At 49.2% G+C, this 22351-nt stretch overlaps 1 protein-coding gene across 5 annotated transcripts in view; it reads left to right on the top strand.

The window, feature by feature from the left end:
* The window catches only part of RUNX1 (RUNX family transcription factor 1), a 254223-nt gene that overhangs the window by 178808 nt on the left and 53064 nt on the right, over positions 1 to 22351 (top strand). For all 5 annotated transcript variants that reach the window (XM_047099262.1, XM_047099260.1, XM_047099261.1 and 2 more), the window contains one exon: positions 11627 to 11731. In XM_047099262.1, the coding sequence (XP_046955218.1) occupies positions 11627 to 11731 (105 nt within the window). The remainder of the gene's footprint in view (positions 1 to 11626; positions 11732 to 22351) is intronic.

The following is a 22351-nucleotide window of genomic DNA, read 5'->3' as shown; positions in this document are numbered from 1 at the left end:
CAGTGACAGGAACTCTGCAGAGCAGATGATGGAAACTCTGTGAGCTCGTAACAAACGACAGCCACGGGGACCTGCTGTTTTGTTTATCCAAGTGGACAAGTTTTCCAGGAGGGACATCAACCCTTCCCCTTGCTCACCGGCCGCGTGGAGGTCTCGGGTCGCGAAAGAGTTATACACAGCGGGTCCTGAGATCTCAGATGAGCGGTGGCGGAGGCGGAATTAAATATGCGCTGTAATTTGAGGCACGTTTTTCATGGGAAAAGACGTTCTCCCAACTTAGCCATTCCAAGTCTTTTGTGCAAACATTAATGGCATGCAAATATTTAGGATTCATACATGCCCCTTTAATTCCCCACCGTATTTTAACAATAAACACTGCATTTTCACGATGAAGCAGAATAATCCCTTTGTCCTGTCGCTGGGCTCCACCGGCTGGCACCCAGGAGCGTCACATTCTTCCTGCACGGTAATTGCTGACTCCACCCAAGTTTGGGGAGTTTTATAGTAGTACCACGGCGGCTTGCCTTGGACTTGGACCGTACTTAAGGACATGCTGGCTGTTCCACCGGGAGCCATTTTAAGGTTGTATCACAGCATTTTTAGAAACTGCAAGCGAACGTTCGTGCACTTTCTTTTGGCCATCTATAAATGGAGAATTAATTAATCTGGCTATTGCTTGGCAAAGTATCTTACTACATACTGTCGCCTCACGTTCTGTCCAAATCCACGGGCTCTGCATTACACCGAAGCCATTGCTTCCCAGTCAGTGTGCCTCTGATTTACAGGGGCAACCTAGAACCCACACGTCTGTTCGCGGTGATTCTGTGGGTCCACGGGAGGTAGCGCGGCATGGTCCGAGGCCTGCGGGGCTCGCTAAGATGTGCTGGCCTCAGTCTCCCCATCTGTACAGTGGGCATGGCTGTGCCTCTCACGCACGCCTTGAAGGGTGTCCGGATGATGGGAACAAGATGATGTGGGTGTGGCAGGACTCAGGAAGAAGAGATCCCGCTTCCCCGGGCATGTCCTTCCCTCTGCCGTGAGAAGCACGGAGGGAGGTGGGAAGAGAGCAGGTCAGCACGTGAGTCCCTGAATCAGACACTTAGGAAGGAGGCTGTTTTCCACTCTTGCTTCTGGATGCGAGGAATTCCTTTATCCTGCTAAGAACCTCATAAAACGAGAGTGCCTGAGACACAGCGGGAGTTTCACAAACATTCATAAGTAAATACAATAACAGTAGTATAATCGTTCCAGACATTGGCTGGATTTTTTGACATGGGGTGGACCTTGTGTTCTCGGTTTTAATTGGTAAGTCTCGCACAGGCTTCGGACGCTTCCAGTGTGGGAAGTAGAGGGTCCGTTGCTTTTTTCTGAGACTTCACCCCCACGCCCGGAGGTCATTTAATGAGGGCACTCCGTTCATTCCCCCATTCATCCATTCATCCATTCATCGGATATGCATTGTGCACCTACTGTGTTCCAGGCACTGGGTCCCCACTGGAGATACAAAGATTAAGCCAAAGAGAAGCCGCAGCCTTTGGGAGCTAGTGAGGGGCCGGCAGTCAAGCAGATGAGCAGTCGCGCAGAACCTAGTGAAGTTTGTCTTCCCGGACAAACTGCCGTCTCCGATGAGACGTTTCAGGATGTCAGGTGAAGGCACCAAGAAGAGTGTCCGAGCAGAGGAAACAGGGCGGGCAAGAACACCTGCCCGTGGAGGAACCAGAAGATGGAGGAACCAGTGGCCATCTGGGGAGGGCTTTGGAGGAGGATGAGACCCAGAGAGCGGCTCAAGGCCTGGACCTCCATCCACACTGGGACTTGGGCCTGGTCCCAGGGAAAGGGAGAACCGCCCACATGCTTTTAGGCAGGGACTTGACATCAGCAGATACAAAGTGCAGAAAGATAGGCAGCTTGCAGATGTAGAAAGGGAAAGGAGGCTCGGGGCCTTCGAGACCGCAAACCACCATTTCTGCCCGCAGGCAGCCTCGGACGTGTGCATACCCAGTTTGTAGATATCCTATTTGGTGAATGTCGTTGTCCCCAGAGTCCGCTCCTGCCGGGCCCTGCCTGCCACACCCCCAGTCCTGCCTGGAGCTTCTCCCTTCTTTCAGCCGCCACACCACCTGCCTTCCCGGAAGCAGCCGCTGTGGGGTCTGAAAGGCTGGAGGCAGAATGGAGACCCCAGCGCTGCCTTCCCTTCTAAATGTCCACTCCTGGGTCTCTGCTGAAGCGTCGTGAGGGGTTGGGCTGTATCCTTGAGGCAGCCGGCCATCGCACTATCAGAGTCAGGGCTAGGACGAGGCTACCTTGATCACCTGCCGACTATGTAAGCCTCTGGCTCGATTTCCCCTGGGGGACTTGGGTCACCAACCAGAGGGCTCCCCCCGCCGCAGTTCAGGGTCTTGGAAGTGTTTGGGCTAAAAGGATTAAAACTTGATTCCTCCACCAAGATGCCCAGGAACCGTGACACCAAAAGAAAAGGGAAGATCGTGGAGGGACCGTGAAATCCGGGGAAAGGAATGCAAAGTCACATGAGTGTCGTGGCGCCTTGGGGTTGGGTAAATATTCTCCAGGAAGAAGAAGGCTTGCCCATCCATGCCCCTGGTCAGGCCGAGCTCACACTGGTGCCACGAAAAAGGAAAGCCACGCCTTCAAAGTGAAATCGGACGCCGTAAAGAACCAGCTGTCAGATTGAAAGTTTATGGGATAATTCACTGATCCAGTGATCAAACCTTTTTTTATTGCCTCGGAACAAGACACAAAGATGAATAAAATGCTGCCCCTGTCCTCGACTTCCAGAGATTTCCAGAGAAAATGCTCTGCACGTTTTCGGCTTTCTGTACGTAAAACAATGCTTTTTTTTCAAACAATCCGTCACTCCCTCCCCCCCCCCCCCCGCCAATGCTGTTTTTTATGGAAAACTGAGTTCTGTGTTCGAAGTCCATGTCAGGAGACTTTGGGGGGGGCACCAGCAGCATGGGCCCCCCGTCTGCATTCTGCCCGTGTGGATGCAGGTACCCTTACCTTAGATCAACACATCTGCAAACACACAGGGCCCTTTGCCCGCATGTGGATACACACGGACGTCTTCATTTCGGTTCAATTTAGAGAAAGTAGGAAATTCTGTGCGACTTGAAGGATTTGTACCCTATCCAGAAATCCTCATGTAAATCACTTGACAGCTCCCCTGTCAAAAATAGTGGTGTTTAGATGAGGAAATGGATGAGAGCAAAAGCATGAACTCTGGCTGTTCGGCTGTTCCGGTGGAAAACGTAAGAAATGTAAATTAAAAATGCTTTGTGTGTAGGGGGCGCCTGGGTGGCTTGGCTGGTTGAGCGTCTGACTCTTGATTATGGCTCAGGTCATGATTTCATGGTTTGTGAGATCGAGCCCCACACTGGGATGGACGGAGAGCCTGCTTGGGATTCTCTCTCTCTCTCTCTCTCTCTGGCTCTCCCCCAACTTGCATGCATGCTCTCTCTCTCTCTTAAAATAAATAAGCATCTTTTAAAAATGTTTAATGTGTGGCACCTGGGTGCCTTAGTCGGTTGAGCATTAGACTCTTGATTTCGGTTCAGGTCATGATCACATGGTCATGAGATGGAACCCCGCGTCCGGCAGGGTGTGGAACCTGCTTGGGATACTCTCTTTCCCTCTCTCTCTGCCCCACTTCCCCCGCTCGCTCGCTCTGTCTCAAAAAAAAAAAAAAAAAAAAAGTGCTTTGTGAAAAATACCCCCAGTTCAGATTTCCCCTGGAATCTGAGGGTGCATTAATTTTAATACTTAGTTATCCTTGATGAAAAATAGACCCGGCACAATCTCTACAGTAAAAGGAGAACTCTTCCTGCAACATTTCAGAATCTGTTGGGATTTCCAGAATCTGCAAAGAGCAAAACCTGAGCCTTCACGGGCTTTTCTTGCTTTTCTAAAGCTGCATTTTTTTTCCTTCGTTTGACTGTTCTAAACTTGTGTTTAAAGTTCGTGAGCACAGCCAGTTTTCCCGCAGAGATGCCCACGCAAGTGAAAGATGTCATGACGGTGTGTCCCCGCAGCCCCCTGCCCCTTCTGGCCCCCACGGCCGACGGCCCTCTGTGCGGACAGCCTTCCCTTGCATGACAAAGGGCAAGTTTCACATCCCAGCGAAACTGCCCAAAAAGGAGAAGATGAGTCTCAGGTCCAAACCTACCCCAAGGAGAGTGACAGAAACACAGCCCAGCGGCCGAGGAGCCAATGCAGGCAGATGGGCTATACCCACGAACCAAACCCAGGGAGGGACAGTCACAACGGGACAGGACTGAGAGAGCTGCCCCTGACGCCATTGGCATAGGAGGACACTGCCGTGATGTGACAGGGCCCCAGCTTCTGCGTCTGCTATTCCACTCGTGGGCGAGGAACGATTTCGAGCGGCCTTTACGCCCTGTCTTCCCCTCCCCGCCCTCGGCCCCTTGGGGAGCAGTCCTGGGTTTGACTACTTCTCAGATGCGGTGAGGAATCGGAGTCTGTGCTGGGGCCACAAGGAACTGCAGCGTCCAGCTGCGGCTTTATTAGACCACAGGTGGCTGTCAGAGGTCAGCAGCCCGAGGCCTGGAAACGTGGGACCGCCTGAAAGCGTCGGGGAAGACTCACCCGTGACCTTCTTCCCGACTAAATAAAGCAGTTAGTGTTTTGTCCTGGCACTCGGATGCGCACACTGGCGTCGAGGGGGGCGACACATGGTCGCCGGGGAGCATTTGGCCCAGCTTGTTTATAAGGCGGATCAGCCAGCCACAGTTGTGCCTCACGAAGACCGCCAGCTGGCGGGGCAGGAGTGAACTTGACATTCCAGTTGAACGTGCAGTTTTCCTGACGTGTCCGCGGGGCTCGGGCCGCTGTCCCGTCTGCTGCCCTCTGTGCTCTGCCTCCGTTTGCTGGGACTCCTGGGGAAAACAGGTGGAGCTTCAAGGGTGCCCCCTGCCCGGCACCCACCTACCCCATCAGACCTCGACGTGCCTCGTCACCAGCTCCTCCTCCCCGGATCGCCCACACCTCCGTCTTCGTGGAATCACCTTGCTCACGTCTTTAACGATAATTGAACTAGTATGTGCTGATTCGTTACTTCATTGAACTTGCATAATGAGACGATGAGATGGAAAGACTGGTGTCGCCCCCGTTTTACGGATGACAAAGCTGAGGCCCCAGAGAGGTTAAGTGACTTGCTCAAGGTCAGGTGGCTAGCATGTGGCAGAGATACGGAAACGAGCATTTCTGGCTTCAGGGCCCACACTCTGCGTGTGCCCTCGTCCACCAGATTATATACTCAGTGCCTTATCTTTTGCAGCTTTTGAGCATAAGGCGACCCTTCCGTCCCCTGTCGTGTAGCTCCTGCCTCCTCATTCGGTCCTAGCGTTTGAGCTTCTAAACCGGTTCCTCCTGGAACCCGACCACTGGCCAGAGCTGAGGCTGCCGTTTGAGTTAGGTCCCTGTGAGCTGGAGAAGGAAGGTCTCTGTGCGCCCCTTGGGCGCTCGCTCCACCGTGGACCCCCACACGGGACACCTGCAGCCTGCCGCCTGTCCCCTCGGGAGCCGAGAGCAGCGCACCTCGGGGCGCCAAGGCCTCTGCTCGTCTCTTGGCACCAAAGCCAGGGATGCAGGGAAACTTCGAGCCTCTCCGGCCACACGAGTGAACGAATCAGCTCTCTCTACGGCAGCACCGTCTTCCCAGGCCCGCACTCCATCCTGCAGAGCCACTTTCGGGGATGGCGGTTACTTAGCCGGTCCGTTCTCCTTTGCTCTCCTCTGACTTAGCAGTCTGGCTACAGTCTGCTGAGAAAAACACTTGAGCCTCTTTCACTCTCCACACCCACGCACTTCAAATACCAGGCCCATAGGTCATTCTAATGAGGGAATCCGGCTAACAGCGCGTGTGCTCTTGGTGGGGGGGGGGGGGGGGCAGCTACCACCACTGCAGGTGCCAGCCAAGAAGGGCCGGGAGGTGGTGAAGGGCAGCGCGTGGGGGGTCCCGAGGCTCCGAACGGCAGTCACGGGTGCCCACTGGCCGACTCTCGCCAGTGATCAAGCTCGGTGCCAGGTCTGATCGGAAGAACACAAGGAAGTCGAAGGCAGAGTTTTCCCAGAGTGGAAAAATGTCACACACACCTGTGAACAAAGTGTCATCACTTATTGCCTCCGTCTATGAGGTCATGAGCAGATGTCCTGGTGCTCAAAGCCGTAAACAAGAGCCCATTGTGAGGGGAGCAAGCGGAATATCCCCACCGTCGTGAACAGCACGTTCCTGGGGCCAGAACGCCCCAGCTAGTGGCTCTTGCTGGACGGACGGTCACATTTCTTGTGACTGCACATAAAACGATGGGCGTAAATAAAATGATAGAGTTAGAATTATGGGCAGCAATTTCACAAGTATTCACCTTGGTTGGATGTCATTCCCGATTAAGCAGGCCAGTCTGTGGTTGCCCGGTGGGGGGGGGGGGGTGGCATTAAATGCTCGGCTTTTAATGAATTTGGGCCTAGTGCTGCTGTCACTGAGTTTGCAAATCGGGTTTTGGGATTTCCTGACGACAACGTGAAGAACAGTGGGTGTAAAGCTGAGAGATCTGGGTTCTGCTGTGTATACAGGCTGTGTGACTTGGGCAAGTTACGGAATTTCCCCGAGCCTTGGCTCTGCTACCTGTTGACGAGGGACAATAAAATCTCTCTTGTTTACTTCATGAGACCGTTCCGAGGACCCGGTGCAATAGTATAGAGGAAAATGCGTGAAAGGTTGCAAGTTCTACACAAATCTGAAAATGCCAATATTATAAAAACTAATTCTTTGTCGTCATTTAGGAAATCAAGATTAGGATGATCGTATGGGGCACCTGGGTGGCTAAGCCGGTTGAGCGTCCAACTTCTTGATTTCGGCTCAGGTGGTGATCTCACCGTTCGTGACATCAAGCCCCACGTCAGACTCTGCGCTGACAGTGCGGAGCCTGCTTGGGATTCTCCCTCTCTCTCTACCCCTCCCCCACTCATAGGCACGTGCGTTCCCCCCTCCCGCCCTCCAAAATAAATAAACGTTTAAAAAAAGGGATAGGATGATTCACTAGGGCTACCAAGGGAGTGGGACCATTTCAGAGGGTAAAATATACAGGTGCCTGTAGAGAACTTGTTAGTCATAGTGTCAAGACCGGAACTCTGACGACATTCGGTGTTTGAACTAGCTTGTATAATGTTCCCTAAAAACTCATGTTCACGGGGAACCTCAGAAGGCAACCTTACTTAGATATAGGGGTTTTGCAGATGTAATCCAGTAAGGTGAGGACGTCTCGGGCGAGGGTGGGCCCTAACTCCAAAGACTGGTGTCCTTATAAGGAGAAGTGCATTTGGAGACAGAAGCCACACAGGGGAACAAAGGCCACGTGACAGCAGAGGCAGAAGCTGAATGATGAACTTGGACACCAAGGAAAGCCCAGGCTTGCCTGCGAGCACCAGAAGCAGGGACAAGGAAGGAAGGATTCTGCCCCAGAGCCTTCAGGGAGAGCACGGCCCTGCCGACACCTTGATATTGGATTTCTGGCCTCTAGAACTATGAGACAATAAATTTCAGTTGTTTTAAGCCTCCCCCCACCCCACAACCGTCGGTTTGTGGAAATTTGTTACAGCAGCTCTAGAAAAGTAATACAGTATTTTCACGGACCCTGAAATGCTGACACTACAGGCGATGGGGGAGGCGCACGGGGGCACAGCTACATGTAGGCACACACATGCACATAAACATGGGCGCCGGGAGGGCTGCGTCCTCAGAAGATACCGTGAGTTGAAAGTGACCTTGTGGGTATCCCACGACCCCTGGGCTCCCTGTTTTGCAGATCAGGAGACTGAGATCCAGAGAGGTCACAGCGTTTGTTACATGAACTCGTATCTAAGCCTCTGGAAGGAAGAGCAGCGCGGCCCCTCATGCGCCCAGACCTGCTGGGTCCCTGGGGCCACGTCATTACTCACTGCTTGTGTCCTCAAGGTCTTTTTTTTTTTTTGTTTTTAATCCATTTCAATCCCCCTCTACCCTGAAGCCACCTGCTGCCACCTCATCCTTTGCCACCTTCCTCTGAGAAAGGCACGGTGGTCTTGGACCACCATCCCTGTCCTTGGGCTTTCACGGCCACAAACCCGTTCAGTCCCCATCAAAGTCGAAGACCGCTTTTGGAGGCAGATGTGGGGAGGCTGCCTGAAACACGAGCCCGACTTTGAAACCAGGAACATAGCAGCAGGGGGGGGGGGCGGGATGGGCAAAGCAAGGAAGCCTTGACAGGCTGGCCAGGGGGCTGGAGGAAGACAGACCCTAGAGTGGAAATCCCGTGGCCATGAGTCCAGCTGGGGGAGAGAAGAGTGAGCAAGAAATAACGCGGGGTGGGGGCTCATCGGGGAGAAGGTCCTAATAGCTGGTGTGGGATCCAGTCTTAATACTGGTCCATACCTCTTGTAGGGTCTTTTTTTTTCCTTAATGTTTATTTATTTTTGAGAGAGAGTATGAGCAGGGGAGGGGCAGAGAGAGAGGGGACACAGAACTTGAAGCAGGCTCCAGGCTCTGAGCTGTCAGCACAGAGCCCGACGCAGGGCCCGAACCCACGAACCAGGAGATCAAGACCTGAACTGAAGTCAGGCGCTTAACCGATTGAGCCACCCGGGCGCCTCCCCACTTTGTGGGTTCTTGACAAAAGGTGGATGGCCGTAGGGCTCAGAGGACCACGTGGACGGGCCACCTGGGCCATAGTTGCCTTTGCTCCCTTGACCCAGATGGGCAGTTGAACTGGGTGCTCCCTCCACATCGCCGTGCCCTCCTCGCCAGGCCTGACCAGCAGCCCCTTCTGCACGCGCCCCTACCTCAGCGAGATGCCAAGGGGAGAAGTGATCTGGGGTATCGCCTGGCCACATTTGAACGATGTCCTAAAGATGGCAAATCCCTAAAGCCCAAAAGGGATCCTCTCTGGGTTCCAGGAGAGAAGAGCAGCTGATGGGAAGATAAATTTGTGGGCCGGGCCTCCTGGGCTCCTCCAGTGCTCTAGGCCCCTCAGCACCCCTCCCTAGAGAGCCGCCTGGCCTGTCAGCCTTGACTGTGGTTGCAAAGCCAGGCCGGACGAAGCCGGTTTCAGCATCCAGTGGTTACTTGTCATTGTTCCTCTTATCGCAGGCTTCACTGTAGACAGCGAAGGCAGATCCTTGGGGCAGACACTGTAGGCAGATCCTTGGGGATGGTTCACTGGGGACTTTTCATGATTAGGAATCACTGGCTTGCTGTGGCCAAAGATTACGCAGTAGACCCTTGGACAACATGGGTTGAACCATGCAGGTTCATGTACATGCAGATTTTTTTTTTGATAAATACAGTACAGGACTGTAAACATATTTTCTCTTCCTTACGATTTTCTTAATAATATTTTCTTTTCGGGGCGTGGGGGTGGCCTAGTCGGTTAAGCATCTGACTTCAGCTCAGGTCATGATCTCACGGTTCGTGGGTTCGAGCCCCACATCAAGCTCTCTGCTGTCAGCACGGAGCCCGCTTCAGATCCTCTGTTCCCCCCTCTCTCTGCCCCTCCCCATTCCCCTGTGTTCTCCCTCCCTCTCAAAAATAAACAAGCATTAATAAGAATAATAATAATATTTCCTTTTCTCTAGCTTCCTTTATGATAAGAACACAGTGTGTAATATACCTGAAATACAAAATTCGTGTTAATCGACTGTTTACGTTATCGGTGAGTCTTCAGATAGGCAGTAGGCTGTCGGTAGTTTTAGGGGAGTCAAAGGTTATACATGGATTTTCAACAGGGCAGGGGTCGCTGCCCCTAACACCTGTGTTGTTCAAGGGTCACCTGTGTTTTTACTGAGCTTTTTTGTAGCTTTCCTTGGTGTGAAAACGTGCATGACAGTTGAAGATACTCTGTTCTTTCTAACTTGGGGGAGGAAGACAATTTGAGTCTTACGTGGGTTGGGAACAGATAGGGGGATGGGTGGGCCTTTCATTTCTTCTAGGTTTCATTTCATGATACATGACTAAGAGGAGAAACTGTTAAATAGAGACCCACTGCAGTGATGTGGGTGGTCCAAATACCATGCTTAGTCAAACCTTAGGATCCTGTTGGGGAACTCTGAGGAACAGAAAAGGAAAATAATAAAAGCCAGCACAACACACACACACGCACGCACACACACACACACACACACACACACACGCACACCTTCAAATATCATGCTCCAGATACCATTTTAATGATTTTACTCTTATGAACTCATTTAACCTCCTCCAAACCCTATAAGGTAGAAAATGTTATATGTACCCATTTTCCAGGTAAGGGCACTGAGGCACGGAGGGGTCTGGGGACTTGCCAAAGGTCAGCTAGCCCAAGTTCAAACCAAGAGTTCGTCCTTTGAACCACCTAGCCAAAAAATGTTTTCAATGATCAATATATGTGCATATTAACTTATATTATTAATATTAATTGTTGGTATATTTCTGTTGTGTTAGTTATTTATGTATTTATACATTAGTCACTGTATTCTGAGCTATATATATATTTTAAAATAGTTTTTAAAAGTTACTAAAACCATGGCGGTAGACATATGTTATAAAAAGGTGCTTGCATCCCATGCATGTATGTGAAGTGTTTGGGTGGAAATCCCCGTGCGTGTATATGTCTCTAGTCCTTATTGAATCTCAGTCTGTCAGTTACATATTGTGAAGTCAGTTCGTTGACTGTGAATTTTGTCTGGCCAATCCCATGAGTACCCAAATAGCATCTAGCATTTAAAAATAATATTTAGGGGTGCCTGGTGGCTCAGTCAGTTAAGCGTCCGACTTCGGCTCAGGTCACGATCTCACGGTTTGTGAGTTCGAGCCCCGCGTCGGGCTCTGTGCTGACAGCTCAGGGCCTGGAGCCTGCTTCGGACTCTGTGTGATCCTCTCTCTCTGCCCCTCCCCTGCTCACACTCTGTCTGTCTGTCTCTCTCTCTCTCTCTCTCTCTCTCAAAAAAAAAAATGAATAAACGTTAAGAAAAATTTTTAAATAATAATAATATTTAAAGTCCACCAGTAATTAGTGTCTTTGAAATACAGAGAGAATAATTTGAATTTAGCCTATTCCCAAACTCAGGTACTCCGTCTTTCCCAATCCTTGAAGGGGCAAGCAATGTTAAAAAGGAAAGATGAAGCCCTGGGTGTTGTATGGAAACCAATTTGACAATAAACTTCATATATTGAAAAAAAAAAAAGGGAAAGATGGATACAGTTTCTTTCACTCCTTGGGGACCAGCTCTGGGGGAGTGGATAGCAGCCAATCCGATCCCATGTTCCCTGGAGTCTTGGCTTGAAAGAAAACAAAGCTGAATCTCTCTTGATCCTGTGTTGTTTTATTGATGATTAAACGGAAGCCGTGTAACTATGCGAAGTGTTAACATCTTACACAAATACCAAAGGTGTGCATTCTGGAATTTAAGCAAAGCCAAACTCAAGGGAATGTTGGAAAAACCACCAACTTGTGCCCAAGAAGTGCCACCTTTCCAGTTTGATGGCTGGAAAGCATAAATTAATGGTCAACTACCCAGCAGATATATCCAGGCCATCACCTCATTGTTTTGTGTGTTCTCTTTTGTGTTCCAACAGGGAAAAGCTTCACTTTGACAATCACGGTCTTCACGAACCCACCACAAGTTGCCACGTACCACAGAGCCATCAAAATCACCGTGGATGGACCCCGGGAACCTCGAAGTAAGTGGGCCCCCCCCTCGGGGCTGGCAAACCTCTGGGCTGGGACACTGAGGCACCAGGGACGGTATCTCAGAATCCTTGGGTTTGACTGACGTTGCTCAAATGCGGCTAAAACCTGTGTCAGAGAGGGATAGGAGGCTCCTGCAGGGAGAGAGAATTTTATCGTTGACAGTCGTCAAAGTTTGTCTCTGAGCACTGGGCTCCTTTTAAAGCATTCTCTTAGAAGGCAGAAGCAAATCAGCTTGAGTCAAATGTGTGTTGGAAGCATTTCGGGGCTGCATGAAACTAAGGACTAGTCCCTCAAATACACGGTGAAGTTCAACAGTATCAGAAACGAACAGTAAATGGAAGAATGGCCAGCCGCAGGGGTGGCCCAAAAAAAAAAAAAATACCTGAGGGTCAGAGTGGACCACAAGTAGTGATTACTATCCATGCTGGCCTTTTATTCATTTGTTAAGGCCAGAGATGAAAACTATGAAAATGACCATGTCTTTTCTGTGGCATAGATCAGAATCTTATTACAGGATTGATTAAAATAGAGAATGGGAGGGCAGAAGAATTCCTGGGGGAAAACCAGTAAATATAGAAAGACGGTACCAAAAAAAAAAAAAAAAAAAAAAGAAAGAAAGAAAAAGAAATAGCTCCTGTGAGGAAAGCTTTTTTAAAAAGCAGTGGGGTTGTTTAGTCTGCAGAAAGATGTTTTCACGGTGACTTAATGACTATCTTTGAGTAAACACAAGAGTAACACTCTTTTCCAGAACCACACCCTTCCCCGGGCCGGAGGCTGGGTTCTACCCATCATCTGCATGCCTCCAAACCGTATCAGGTCCCCGGGGTGGAAAATGAGTACTGTCTCTTCTGGTGGGAGAGATTCAAAAACAGGGCTTATGCCTGGAGGTTGAGACGCGGGGAGGCAAGGTCGTAAAACGGACTGGTTAAGAATTTGGGTTCTGGGGGTGTTGGGGGTGGGGGGAAACAAGTGGAGTTCTGGTTCACGCGCTTAAGCCTTCAGCAAGTTACGGAACCTCCCCGGACCTCAGTTTCCTCATCTGCAAAATGGAGATAATAGTGAGGGCCGCTTTTATAAGACAGGAAGAGACAACGCTTTGTGCCTGGCACAGAGGATGAACTTGGGAGACGTTGTCCATCCGCAGGAGGGGCTCCCTGCCCGCCTCTGCGGCTGCTGTTCGGCGGGGCTGTCCTCCAGGGGCCTTTCTCGTGGTGGGGGTGCTCATGGGGCTGTAAGGCCGCCCCCAGGCGTGACTCTACAGGTCACCCTGTGCTCACCCCAAGTCGTGCCTCATAGTGGTCACATAGAACCATCCCATGTGCTGCCTCGGCTTTCTCAGTGCCCCAGAGAGGGAAGAACCCCACAGGGAAACGACACCCGCCAGGAAGAGCCCCCCAGGATGTGGCATTCCATTCACGAGGAGCGCCTGGGTGCAGCCTGCCTGCTCCGTGTGACTCCCTTTATCTCTGACCTCGGTTACCGCCTCTCCGCTTTTTCTCTTGAAGTCACGGAGACCATCTGTCGGGTCATGCCCAGACTCAGGAAACTCTGGGACTTTGGTGGCATCCCCCTGATTCCAGTCTGTGTTTGAACAGCCAGGCCACAAGCACAGGACCACACAGTGACAGCCAAACCCAGCTTTGTAGGTTTCCAAAGTAGGCGTGGCAAACTGAAGACTCATAGTGACCCTGTCATATTAATAACGGAACAGAAACACCCAGCAGGCGCCTTGGCTCTCTGTAGAGGACCAAAGAGGAAGCAGGCTTAGATTCGAGCAAAGCCCAGGGTTGGGGGGCAGGGGGCATGCAGGCGGCTGTGAGGTGTCAGGAAAATGACTCTGGGGGTCGCGAAGTCGTGAGAGAGGCTCACTCGGGTGGTTGTAGAATCTCTGTCTTTAAAAATAGAAACAGTAGTTTCGACTCAGACCGTTCAAACGCTGACCTGCCTGGAGGAAGAAGCTTTATAACCAGGTGACCCCTTGATATACCTCTACCTCTGTTATTCTCTCATGCAGAAAAAAGGGCAGGTTTTTGCCCCACTGCTTGTATTTCCTGTAACATTCAAAGAAGCATCCAGGTGGCTGAACTTGAGAAAAACAAATGATGGTCGCTCTGACTGTTAAGAATTGGCAGCCGGAGGGGAAAATATGCTATTGTAAGGGCCTGCCTGTGTATACAGTTGACTCCCCTGCTGTTTCATAACTCCAGAAAGCGGTCACGATTGAGAAGGGCTCTTTGAACAGACAGAAGGGATTTGCTCCAGAGGCATCCATTTTTATGGCGTCTCTCCTGCCAAATGGAATTTGGGGTCTTAGGAAAAATTAGATGGGAGGTGCTAAGCATGCTATAGAGAGGTGGTACAGTCCCGAGTAGACAGTCTCGCGTTTCACAAAGGTCTTCTAGAAGGAGAATTAAATGCACACAGACTCCCAGAGGGGCTTGAGTAATGCTGACTTTTCTATTCACCCAGGAAGCAAGGGTGGGGCCCCTCACTGCTAATATTAGTATGCTGTTTTCCTCGTTATGTGAACATCTCGATTCAAGGTGGGAACTACTTTTTGATGAAGTTCTGCTCGCAGCCATTTTGTTTTTAATGAGAAAGTGAACAGGGTTGGCTTTTTCTTCCCCCCAGCTTTATTGAGATGTCATTGACCTATAGCATTGTGTAAGTTTCAGGTTTGCAACATGATGATTCGATGTACGTGTATATTGCAAAACGATTACCACGGCAAGATGAGTTAACAGATCCATCCACTCAAATAGTGTGTGCGTGCGTGTGTGCATGCTGAGAACTTTTACGATCTGTTTGCCTGGCAACTTTCAACTATACGACACAGTATTGTCAACCATAGTCGTCATGCTATCCGTTACATCCACAGGACCCGTTCATCTTACAACCGGAAGCTTGTACCCCTTCACCATCTTTGCCTACTTCCCTGCACTCATTCTACCCCCATCCCCTGCCCCTGCCCCCGCTGATGGGCTCTCTGTTTCCATGAGTTCTTCTCTCTCTCTCTCTTTTTTTTTTTTAGATTTTACATGTGAGATCATCCCGTATTTGTCTTTCTCTGTCTGACTTATTTCCCGTAGCATGATATCCTCAGTGTTCATCCATGTTGTTGCAAATGGCAGCATTTCCTTCCTTATTAAGGCTGAATGATATTCCAGTATGTAGTTATGGCAAAGTGGCCCTGGCATTGACAAGTACAATCGTTTTGAAAAGTTCTATCGTTTCATGGCATCAAAGAGCGGGGGAGCTGCAGAGAGAGCCTCCGGCCCTCGTGGCCTCAGAGAGAAGGGAAAGTCCCAGAGAAATGAAATGATGCCTTGGTTGAGAAAAAGTAGTTGGTAATAAATAAGGCAGGAGGAGAATGAGGGGCTCCTGGTACCTCATCCTGTTCTCCTGTCCACCTGTCCATTCACCTCTTCATCTCCCTGGGCCATCTGTCCACCACCTATGCCAAAGTCTCTGAGCTGGCTTCTCACCCTCGTGTTTTAAATGAGGCGATAGCTCATAGGGCTTCTCGCGTTCACCCCAGCTGTAAGATGGTCTGAAAGGGGCAAATGGTGGTGCTTCATTGCAGGCATGGAGGCCTTTAACTTGAAACACTCATGCAAAGAACCCGAAGGAAAGCTTATCTCACTCAACCTGACGCTCAGGTGATTAAGGAAAGAACAGTGGGGGCGCCTGGGTGGCTGTGTCGGTTAAGCGTCACACTCTTGATTTCGGCTCGGGCCACGATCTCACGGTCCGTGAGGTCAAGCCCCGTGTCAGGCTCTGTGCGGACAGCGTGGAGCCCGCTTGGGATTCTCTCTCCCTCTCTCTCTGCCCCTCCCTCCTCGGCTCATGCATTCTCTCTCTCAAAATAAATAAACGTTAAGAAAAGAAAGAAAGAAAAGGACTATGAATTAGAGAGCATGCCACAGCTGACTTTTCTAGGCCAAAGGGATAACTTGGTCCTTCCCACCCCACTTTCCTGGGTTTCGGTGGTGAAGGTACAGCAGAAAATGTATTCCAGAGAGAACTGAAAACCGTTTTCACTTCAGATGGTTACTTTGCTCTTTTGCAGTAACTGACCTGCCACTTAGTGAGTCAAAACTTGGGTTTTTTTTTTTTCCACACTCCGTGAGATTTATTTTTCATGTCAGACTAAGAGAGAAATTACCAGTTGATGAAAAATTGAATTTATTATGGAGAAAGAGCACTGTCCGCAGGCATTTTCTCTGTGGGGATCGGTTCTTGCAAGCAGCAGTATGTAGATAGTACACAGATGCAACAATCCTGGGTGGCTTGTTATGCAAATGACGGTACATTTCCAGGACGGAGACAGAACCACACTTTGTGGCTTGTTAACACATTGAAAGAAAAAGTCTTCTCGTTACGCGGGAGAGACAGGGCGACCGGCTTTTGCAGGAAAACGGTACTCGAGAGTTGTTTTTGATGTATTTTTTATATTTGAGGGGATCTAATGAAAACTCCTAGCTCGAGCCCATGGATCTGTGATATGATAATACTGAGATACCGAAGCACATTCTCTGCAGCTGTTTGACTAAATAATTTGTGTGGCGGCCCAGGGCCGTGGAGGAAGACATTTTGCTAAGGAGAGATTGAGGAGAGTTAGCAGCGGGGACCCTAAGTGACCCGACGGGCAGGGGGTGGGGATCCCAGGGGTGCGGACTGGAGAGTCCTTCTGATGTCACAAGCCATTACCTGTCTGGCCAGATAGCTGTTAACTTCTGGAACATTGAGCAACCTAATTAAAAATTGAAAAGATTAATAAAACAAATATTGGCCATCTCTGGGACAACACCTGCCCTCAGGTTAAAGGAGTCCTTCACAGTAACTGCTGTGCTGGCTTGGAATTCACAATAACAGGGAGCTAGGTGGAGCCGTTCCTGAAAAACTTCGGAAAATGCCATTTTCTGGGGCACCAGCCTTCTTGCCGGCTCGCTTCCTTAAAACAGGGAATCGTAGTTAAAATAGGTCCACCGAAGGGCCTAACTCTTCATCGCTCCATTCATTGCTTTGCTAAGGACTCTGTGGAGGTCACATCACACAAATACATTTCCTTCTGTGATTTTGAATGTAAGCAGCAGATCTCCGATAGACAGAAGAAACAAGATCCTTCAACATGGAGAGTGTGTCTGGAGGGAAAAACAGGAACGCGTGGAAGGTAGCGGTACACGGTGGCGATAACGAGCCTAAACATATTTGAGATGGAGTCTCCTTGGAAGAGTGTGGGATGAGCAGAAGTGTTTGCGGATTGCCCTTGCGACTAAGGCACAGGGTTTCCTTAACTACTGTTTTCTCTTAATCATAAAGACACCTAATAACAATAATAGCTAACACTTAGTGCTGATTGTCTGCCCAACACCATTCAAAGGGCTTCCCGTACGTCAACTGATCTAATCTTTGCGAGAGCAGGTGAGGAAGTGGAAGCAAAGAGAAGAGACATCCCTCGCTCAAGGTCACAGGGTCAGTAAGCGAGAACCGAAACGAAACAGCCCAGACGCGGCCGTCCGCAGCCGCCACGGTCTGTTTTGAAGAACTGCGCCAACCCCTCCTTGCGCTTCATTGTATTGAAATTTCTGCTTCAGAAATTTTTTATTAGGAGAGTGTATCAATCCGACTCTGGTTCAAATACAGCCGTCTTCAAGAAAGCCGAGCCTCATAGCCTTGGCAGTCATTGGACAGGAAGGGAACCCGCATTCGCCCTTGGATGAGGTTGTAATGCAATATAGCCTGGGGCACAGGGCGGGACCCGGTGAACGGCCGTGTGGTCACAGGTACCGATGGTTGGTTCCACGTCTGTCACCAGGGTCTGCTTGGGGACGGACGTGAAGCAGGGACCTCCAGTGTTGGCATGCAGGAAAGATGAATCAGGTAACAACATGAGGAGTGCCTGGGTAGCTAGCTCAGTCGGCTTAGCATTTGACTTCAGCTCAGGTCAGGCTCTCCCAGGTCGTGAGATCGAGCCCTGCATCGGGCTCTGTGCTGCCAGCTCGGAGCCTGCAGCCTGCTTCAGATTCTGTGCCTCCTTCTGTCGCCCGCTCATGCTCTGCTCTCTTTCTCTCTCTCTCTCTGTCTCAAAAATAAAGAAACATGAAAACAGAATTGTTTTAATGTAACAAAATGATCACTTGAACAGTCCAAGTCTTGTGCCCCCGCCCCCCCACCTTTGGCAAAGAGCTTCCTGGAAGGTCCAGATATACGGGTGCAGCCCTCTGGAAAGATGAAAATTTGTGTCATTTGCCACCAAATGGTTAGTGGAAGGCCAGGCCGTTTTACAGATCTGTGAGCTCAGGATTGCAGGTATCCGTCTACAGTCGCTTTGTTTGCTCAGAACTGCTTAAGCATTTCTTCCAGTTAATGAACAGTGATTTACTTAATCCTCTGGATTTTTCAAATATCAGATTTGGACCTCCGTTTTTTTCTAGATGAAATCTGGCTCCACAAAAGAAAAAGGAAATAATGCTATCTTCCCTCCCACTCAGATATAAAGTAAGAGACAGGCTGAGGGTCAAAGAAGAGGAAATGTTCTACTGCCTTATATCCCTCCCCCCCACTCTGAGAGGCATTTCGGTGCTACGATGGACATTCTGGGGTGACTTTCTCTGGTACTGTAATTCTCATGCGCTGAGTTCCCCAACAACCCCCAAGACTTAGCAATGGCAATTTTTCAAGGATTAATAATAATGTGCCTGAGTGTTTCCAATGAATTTTAGAACCTCTTTCTGCTTGTTATTTTTAGTAGTATGAAACAAGATTAAGAAGACTTTTATATAAAGATTTCCCTGACCCTTGAGTTTTCGATGGACTTAATTCAGGCCCAGGTCCAAAAGGGTCCCTTGGACAAATGGGAATAGAGGAAGATCCTGGGAGAAGTATGCTTCTGTCCCTGGAAACAGGGATAATCCCTCCTCGGTGCTCACCAAGACCCGGGGAGGCCTATGACCTCTTGGTAACTAGCTCTATTTTATATCAAGGTTACTAAGATTTTCTAGATGGTATTTACATTGCTGTAGAAAGGAAGGGGCAAAAATCCCTTCCAGGTACCAGTGAGAATGCCAGGAAACGATCTGGGCACCTTCACAGTCTAATGGAGGAGAAAGAGGAGAGAGGAAGCAGGCAGTGAAATTTAGACCATTACCTCGGATTTCTCTTTCCATCGAGGCCATTGTAAACCGAAGCACTATCTTGAGTTTCACCCCGGTGAGGTCAAGATCTAAGCTAATATATCACCGCCCTTGTTAGAATTTACTATATGAAGTGCTAAAAGGAGAAAAAAGAATCTGTCTCTCTCGAGGCTGCCATTTCTGAATCTTAAAACATGTAGAAAGGTCTCTGGGTCCTGAACGGGGGACCTGGGTTTCACCATGACGCCATCAGGCCAGTGGATGTGACCTCAAGCAATTATCCCAAGTACTTTCTTCCTCACTTTCCTCTTCTGACCAACCAGGCGATGGGATGAGATAATCTCTAAATTAGCTCCCACTTGGAAGGGGTAACAAAATATTGTCCGAAAAGCAGAGCCCTAAGTTCCACACAAGCAAGGCCCCTTCGAGGCCGAGTCTCTGGGCCCCCTTCCCTGGGGGAAGGAGACTCCGTCCTGTGTGACATCGGACATATCCACATGCACCCACATGTGTGATATGTTGGATACCATTGTGGTTTTTTTTTTTCTTCTGTAAATTTTTGAAAGAGCTTTCATCATTTTTTTTTTTTTAATTGTTACTGTTTATTTAGTTTTGAGACCGGGACAGAGCACGAGCGGGGGAGGGACAGAGAGAGAGGGAGACACACAATGCAAAGCAGGTTCCAGGCTCCAAGCTGTCAGCACAGAGCCCGACGCGGGGCTTGAACCCACAAATTGCGAGCTCATGACCTGAGCTGAAGTCAGACGCTTAACCGACTGAGCCACCCAGGCGCCCCATTTTGTCATTTATTTTTGAAATTATCTGGCTGTGAGTAACTTGTTTTATTACCTTCAGCCCCGATTTCACCGCCATGAACAAGGTGAGTGCAATCAGGGGCTGAGATCCCCATATCCTCACTTGCTAACTGTGTGGGTGACCATACCTGGGAGGGAGGGGAGGCTGAGCCTCCATAAAACAAGGACAGTGGCTTTATTAACCTCACATGGCTGGGAGGCTGGATAAGACAGCCTCTGTGGAACGTGTAGGGCCCACAGTAAGTGTTCAGAAGACAGAGAAATTATTTGCATTTGGTCTTAGAGTTCTTTGGCTATGAGAAAACTCTAAGCCAAAAAAAAAAAAAAATTGAGAATCCTCAGTTTAAAAATTCATGAAGTCGCCATCAGGCTGCATTTTTTAAGACATTTAATTAAACATTTATAAATTTTGATTTTTTTTTTTTTCAGTTTTCCTTTTGTATTTAGACCCAGCAAAATTTCTTTTCTGGCATTTTTATGGACCCTTGAAACACTCCGGGCACTGTTCCTAAGTCCCTCTTGGGTAAAATGTTGCTCCCAAGTCCCTCTTGCTCCCGAATGTTGAACTTTGTGAAAAATTCCAGGGGAAAAATCCTGTCTGAGTAACATCACAAGTCGGTGCTGAGATCTAACGTGTGGGCTCTTTTCAATATAGGCATGACAGGGCTGTAGGACAGGCTCTTCCGTACTGTTCTAGAAAACTGACAAAGTGCGCCAGAGGCCCCTGGAATCTGAATTCTTGCCCCAGAGGAAGGCAGCTCTCCTCCCGGGGTACCTGGACCCGCCAGCCACAGGCAAGCTTTGCAGGCGTAGGAAACCTGCTCAGCCACCCTAAACCATCGTGTCTTTCTAGACTTGTTTTGGTTTTTTGGTTTTTGGCGGGTTTTTTTTTTGATATTTTGGTATCTGTTTATAGGGCTTTTCTTCATTTCCCCCCAAAGACATTCAGTGGCACATTTCAAATTTTTTTTTCAATGTTTATTTATTTTTGGGACAGAGAGAGACAGAGCATGAATGGGGGAGGGGCAGAGAGAGAGGGAGACACAGAATCGGAAACAGGCTCCAGGCTCCGAGCCATCAGCCCGGAGCCTGACGCGGGGCTCGAACTCACGGACCGCGAGATCGTGACCTGGCTGAAGTCGGACGCTTAACCGACTGCGCCACCCAGGCGCCCCCAGTGGCACATTTCAATGACCTGGTGCTCCCACCCTACAGACTTGGAGACTTTTCCGGGTGGGCGTGGTGGGGCAGTTAGCATCCCACGGACCCTGTGGCCTGAGGGGAGTAGCTCAGCCGAGGTCCGTGGGTAGCATCCAGTTGCCCTGTGAGGGGACCTGAGCTGGGGCGTTGGTAACCTCGGGTGCTACAGCAACAGGTGGGCCCCAGCTCCGTGAATGCCACTGCCAAGGCCGGCACGTGGACCTGTGCCTGTGGATGGACTGGGTTTGGCCGTGCCGCACGCATTATCAGATCGGCTTCTTGACCGTGGGACGGATCTAGAATTTTTTCGTACACCAGCCACTTCCGCTTTTCGTTTTGAAAACAAACTAACAGGGACGCCTGTGTGGCTCAGTCAGTGAAGCGTCCAACTTCAGCTCAGGTCAGGATCTCAGGGTTCATGAGTTCGAGCCCCACACCGAGCTCTCTGATGTCAGCACAGAGCCTGCGTAGGATCCTCTGTCCCCCTTTCTCTCTGCCCCTTCCCTGCTCACTCACTCTTTCTCTCTCTCTCTCAAAAAAATAAGTAAATAAAAACATTTATTGAAAAAAGAAAAGAAAGCAAACAAACAAAACTCTGCTCAAGTTTTCCCGAAGGCTTGGGTTTTTTTCCTGTAAGCTAGGTAGCCAAGAAAGTCCTCAAGTAAGAATTAGATCCAATGGGTCTCCTAGAACTCCATCACCACAGAGAAAAAAACCAAACAAAGCAAAACCCAGAAGTTCAGCTTAAATAAGTAAAAGCCACCCCTTCACCCTAGATCTGTATTTAAGTTCATTTGGGCTCACTTGCAATTTTCGTGTTCTGTTCTTTCAGTGTGCTTGTCCTTGATAATTGAGCTGTCTTCAAGGGTTTTTGCCATGAAAAGTTGACAATAAAGAAGGGATAAACTAAAAACAAATCATTTAGGTCCCCAAAGCAAAGTTCTTTTCTCTTTGCCTTCTTTTTCTTTTTCTTTTCTTTTTCTTTTTTTTTTTTTTTTTAAGGAACACGACTGAATTAATCTGCCAACTCCCTGGACCCCTATAAAGTAAGTTAATGGTAGTACAGTAGCTTGTTACTTCCATGATCTACATATACTACTCAGGTTCCATTAAAGCCAGTATTCAGTAAAGCTGAGACCGTTAGGGAAGTCTCTCGGTATTCTTTCATTTACCGAAATGTCGAACACTTGATCTATGTGTTTGGTTGGTTTTGTTTTTGTTTTTGTTCACCGTGGCCTAGAAGTCAGTCTTCTGGTCATTTGAGATAAAATGTAAATATTTTGAAATAAGTAAATCCTTAAGGACTGTATGCATTTATGGCCCCTTTTGGATTTGTTCCCGGGATCACCTTATTTTTACTTAGCTTTGAAGTGGTTTTGTGATATTTCCAATTCATTCACTTTAAAGAGCTACAGAAAACTGCACACAGTCACATCTTTTTGTTTGTCTCCAGCATTGC

This window comes from Lynx rufus, unplaced genomic scaffold (genome assembly GCF_022079265.1).
Source record: "Lynx rufus isolate CCGP_SWC_20201006 ecotype Redwood Valley unplaced genomic scaffold, mLynRuf1.p SCAF_5, whole genome shotgun sequence".
Taxonomy (NCBI): Eukaryota; Metazoa; Chordata; class Mammalia; order Carnivora; family Felidae; genus Lynx; species Lynx rufus.
Note: the sequence above shows the minus strand (reverse complement) of the source record. Positions and strands in the feature narration are given on the sequence as shown.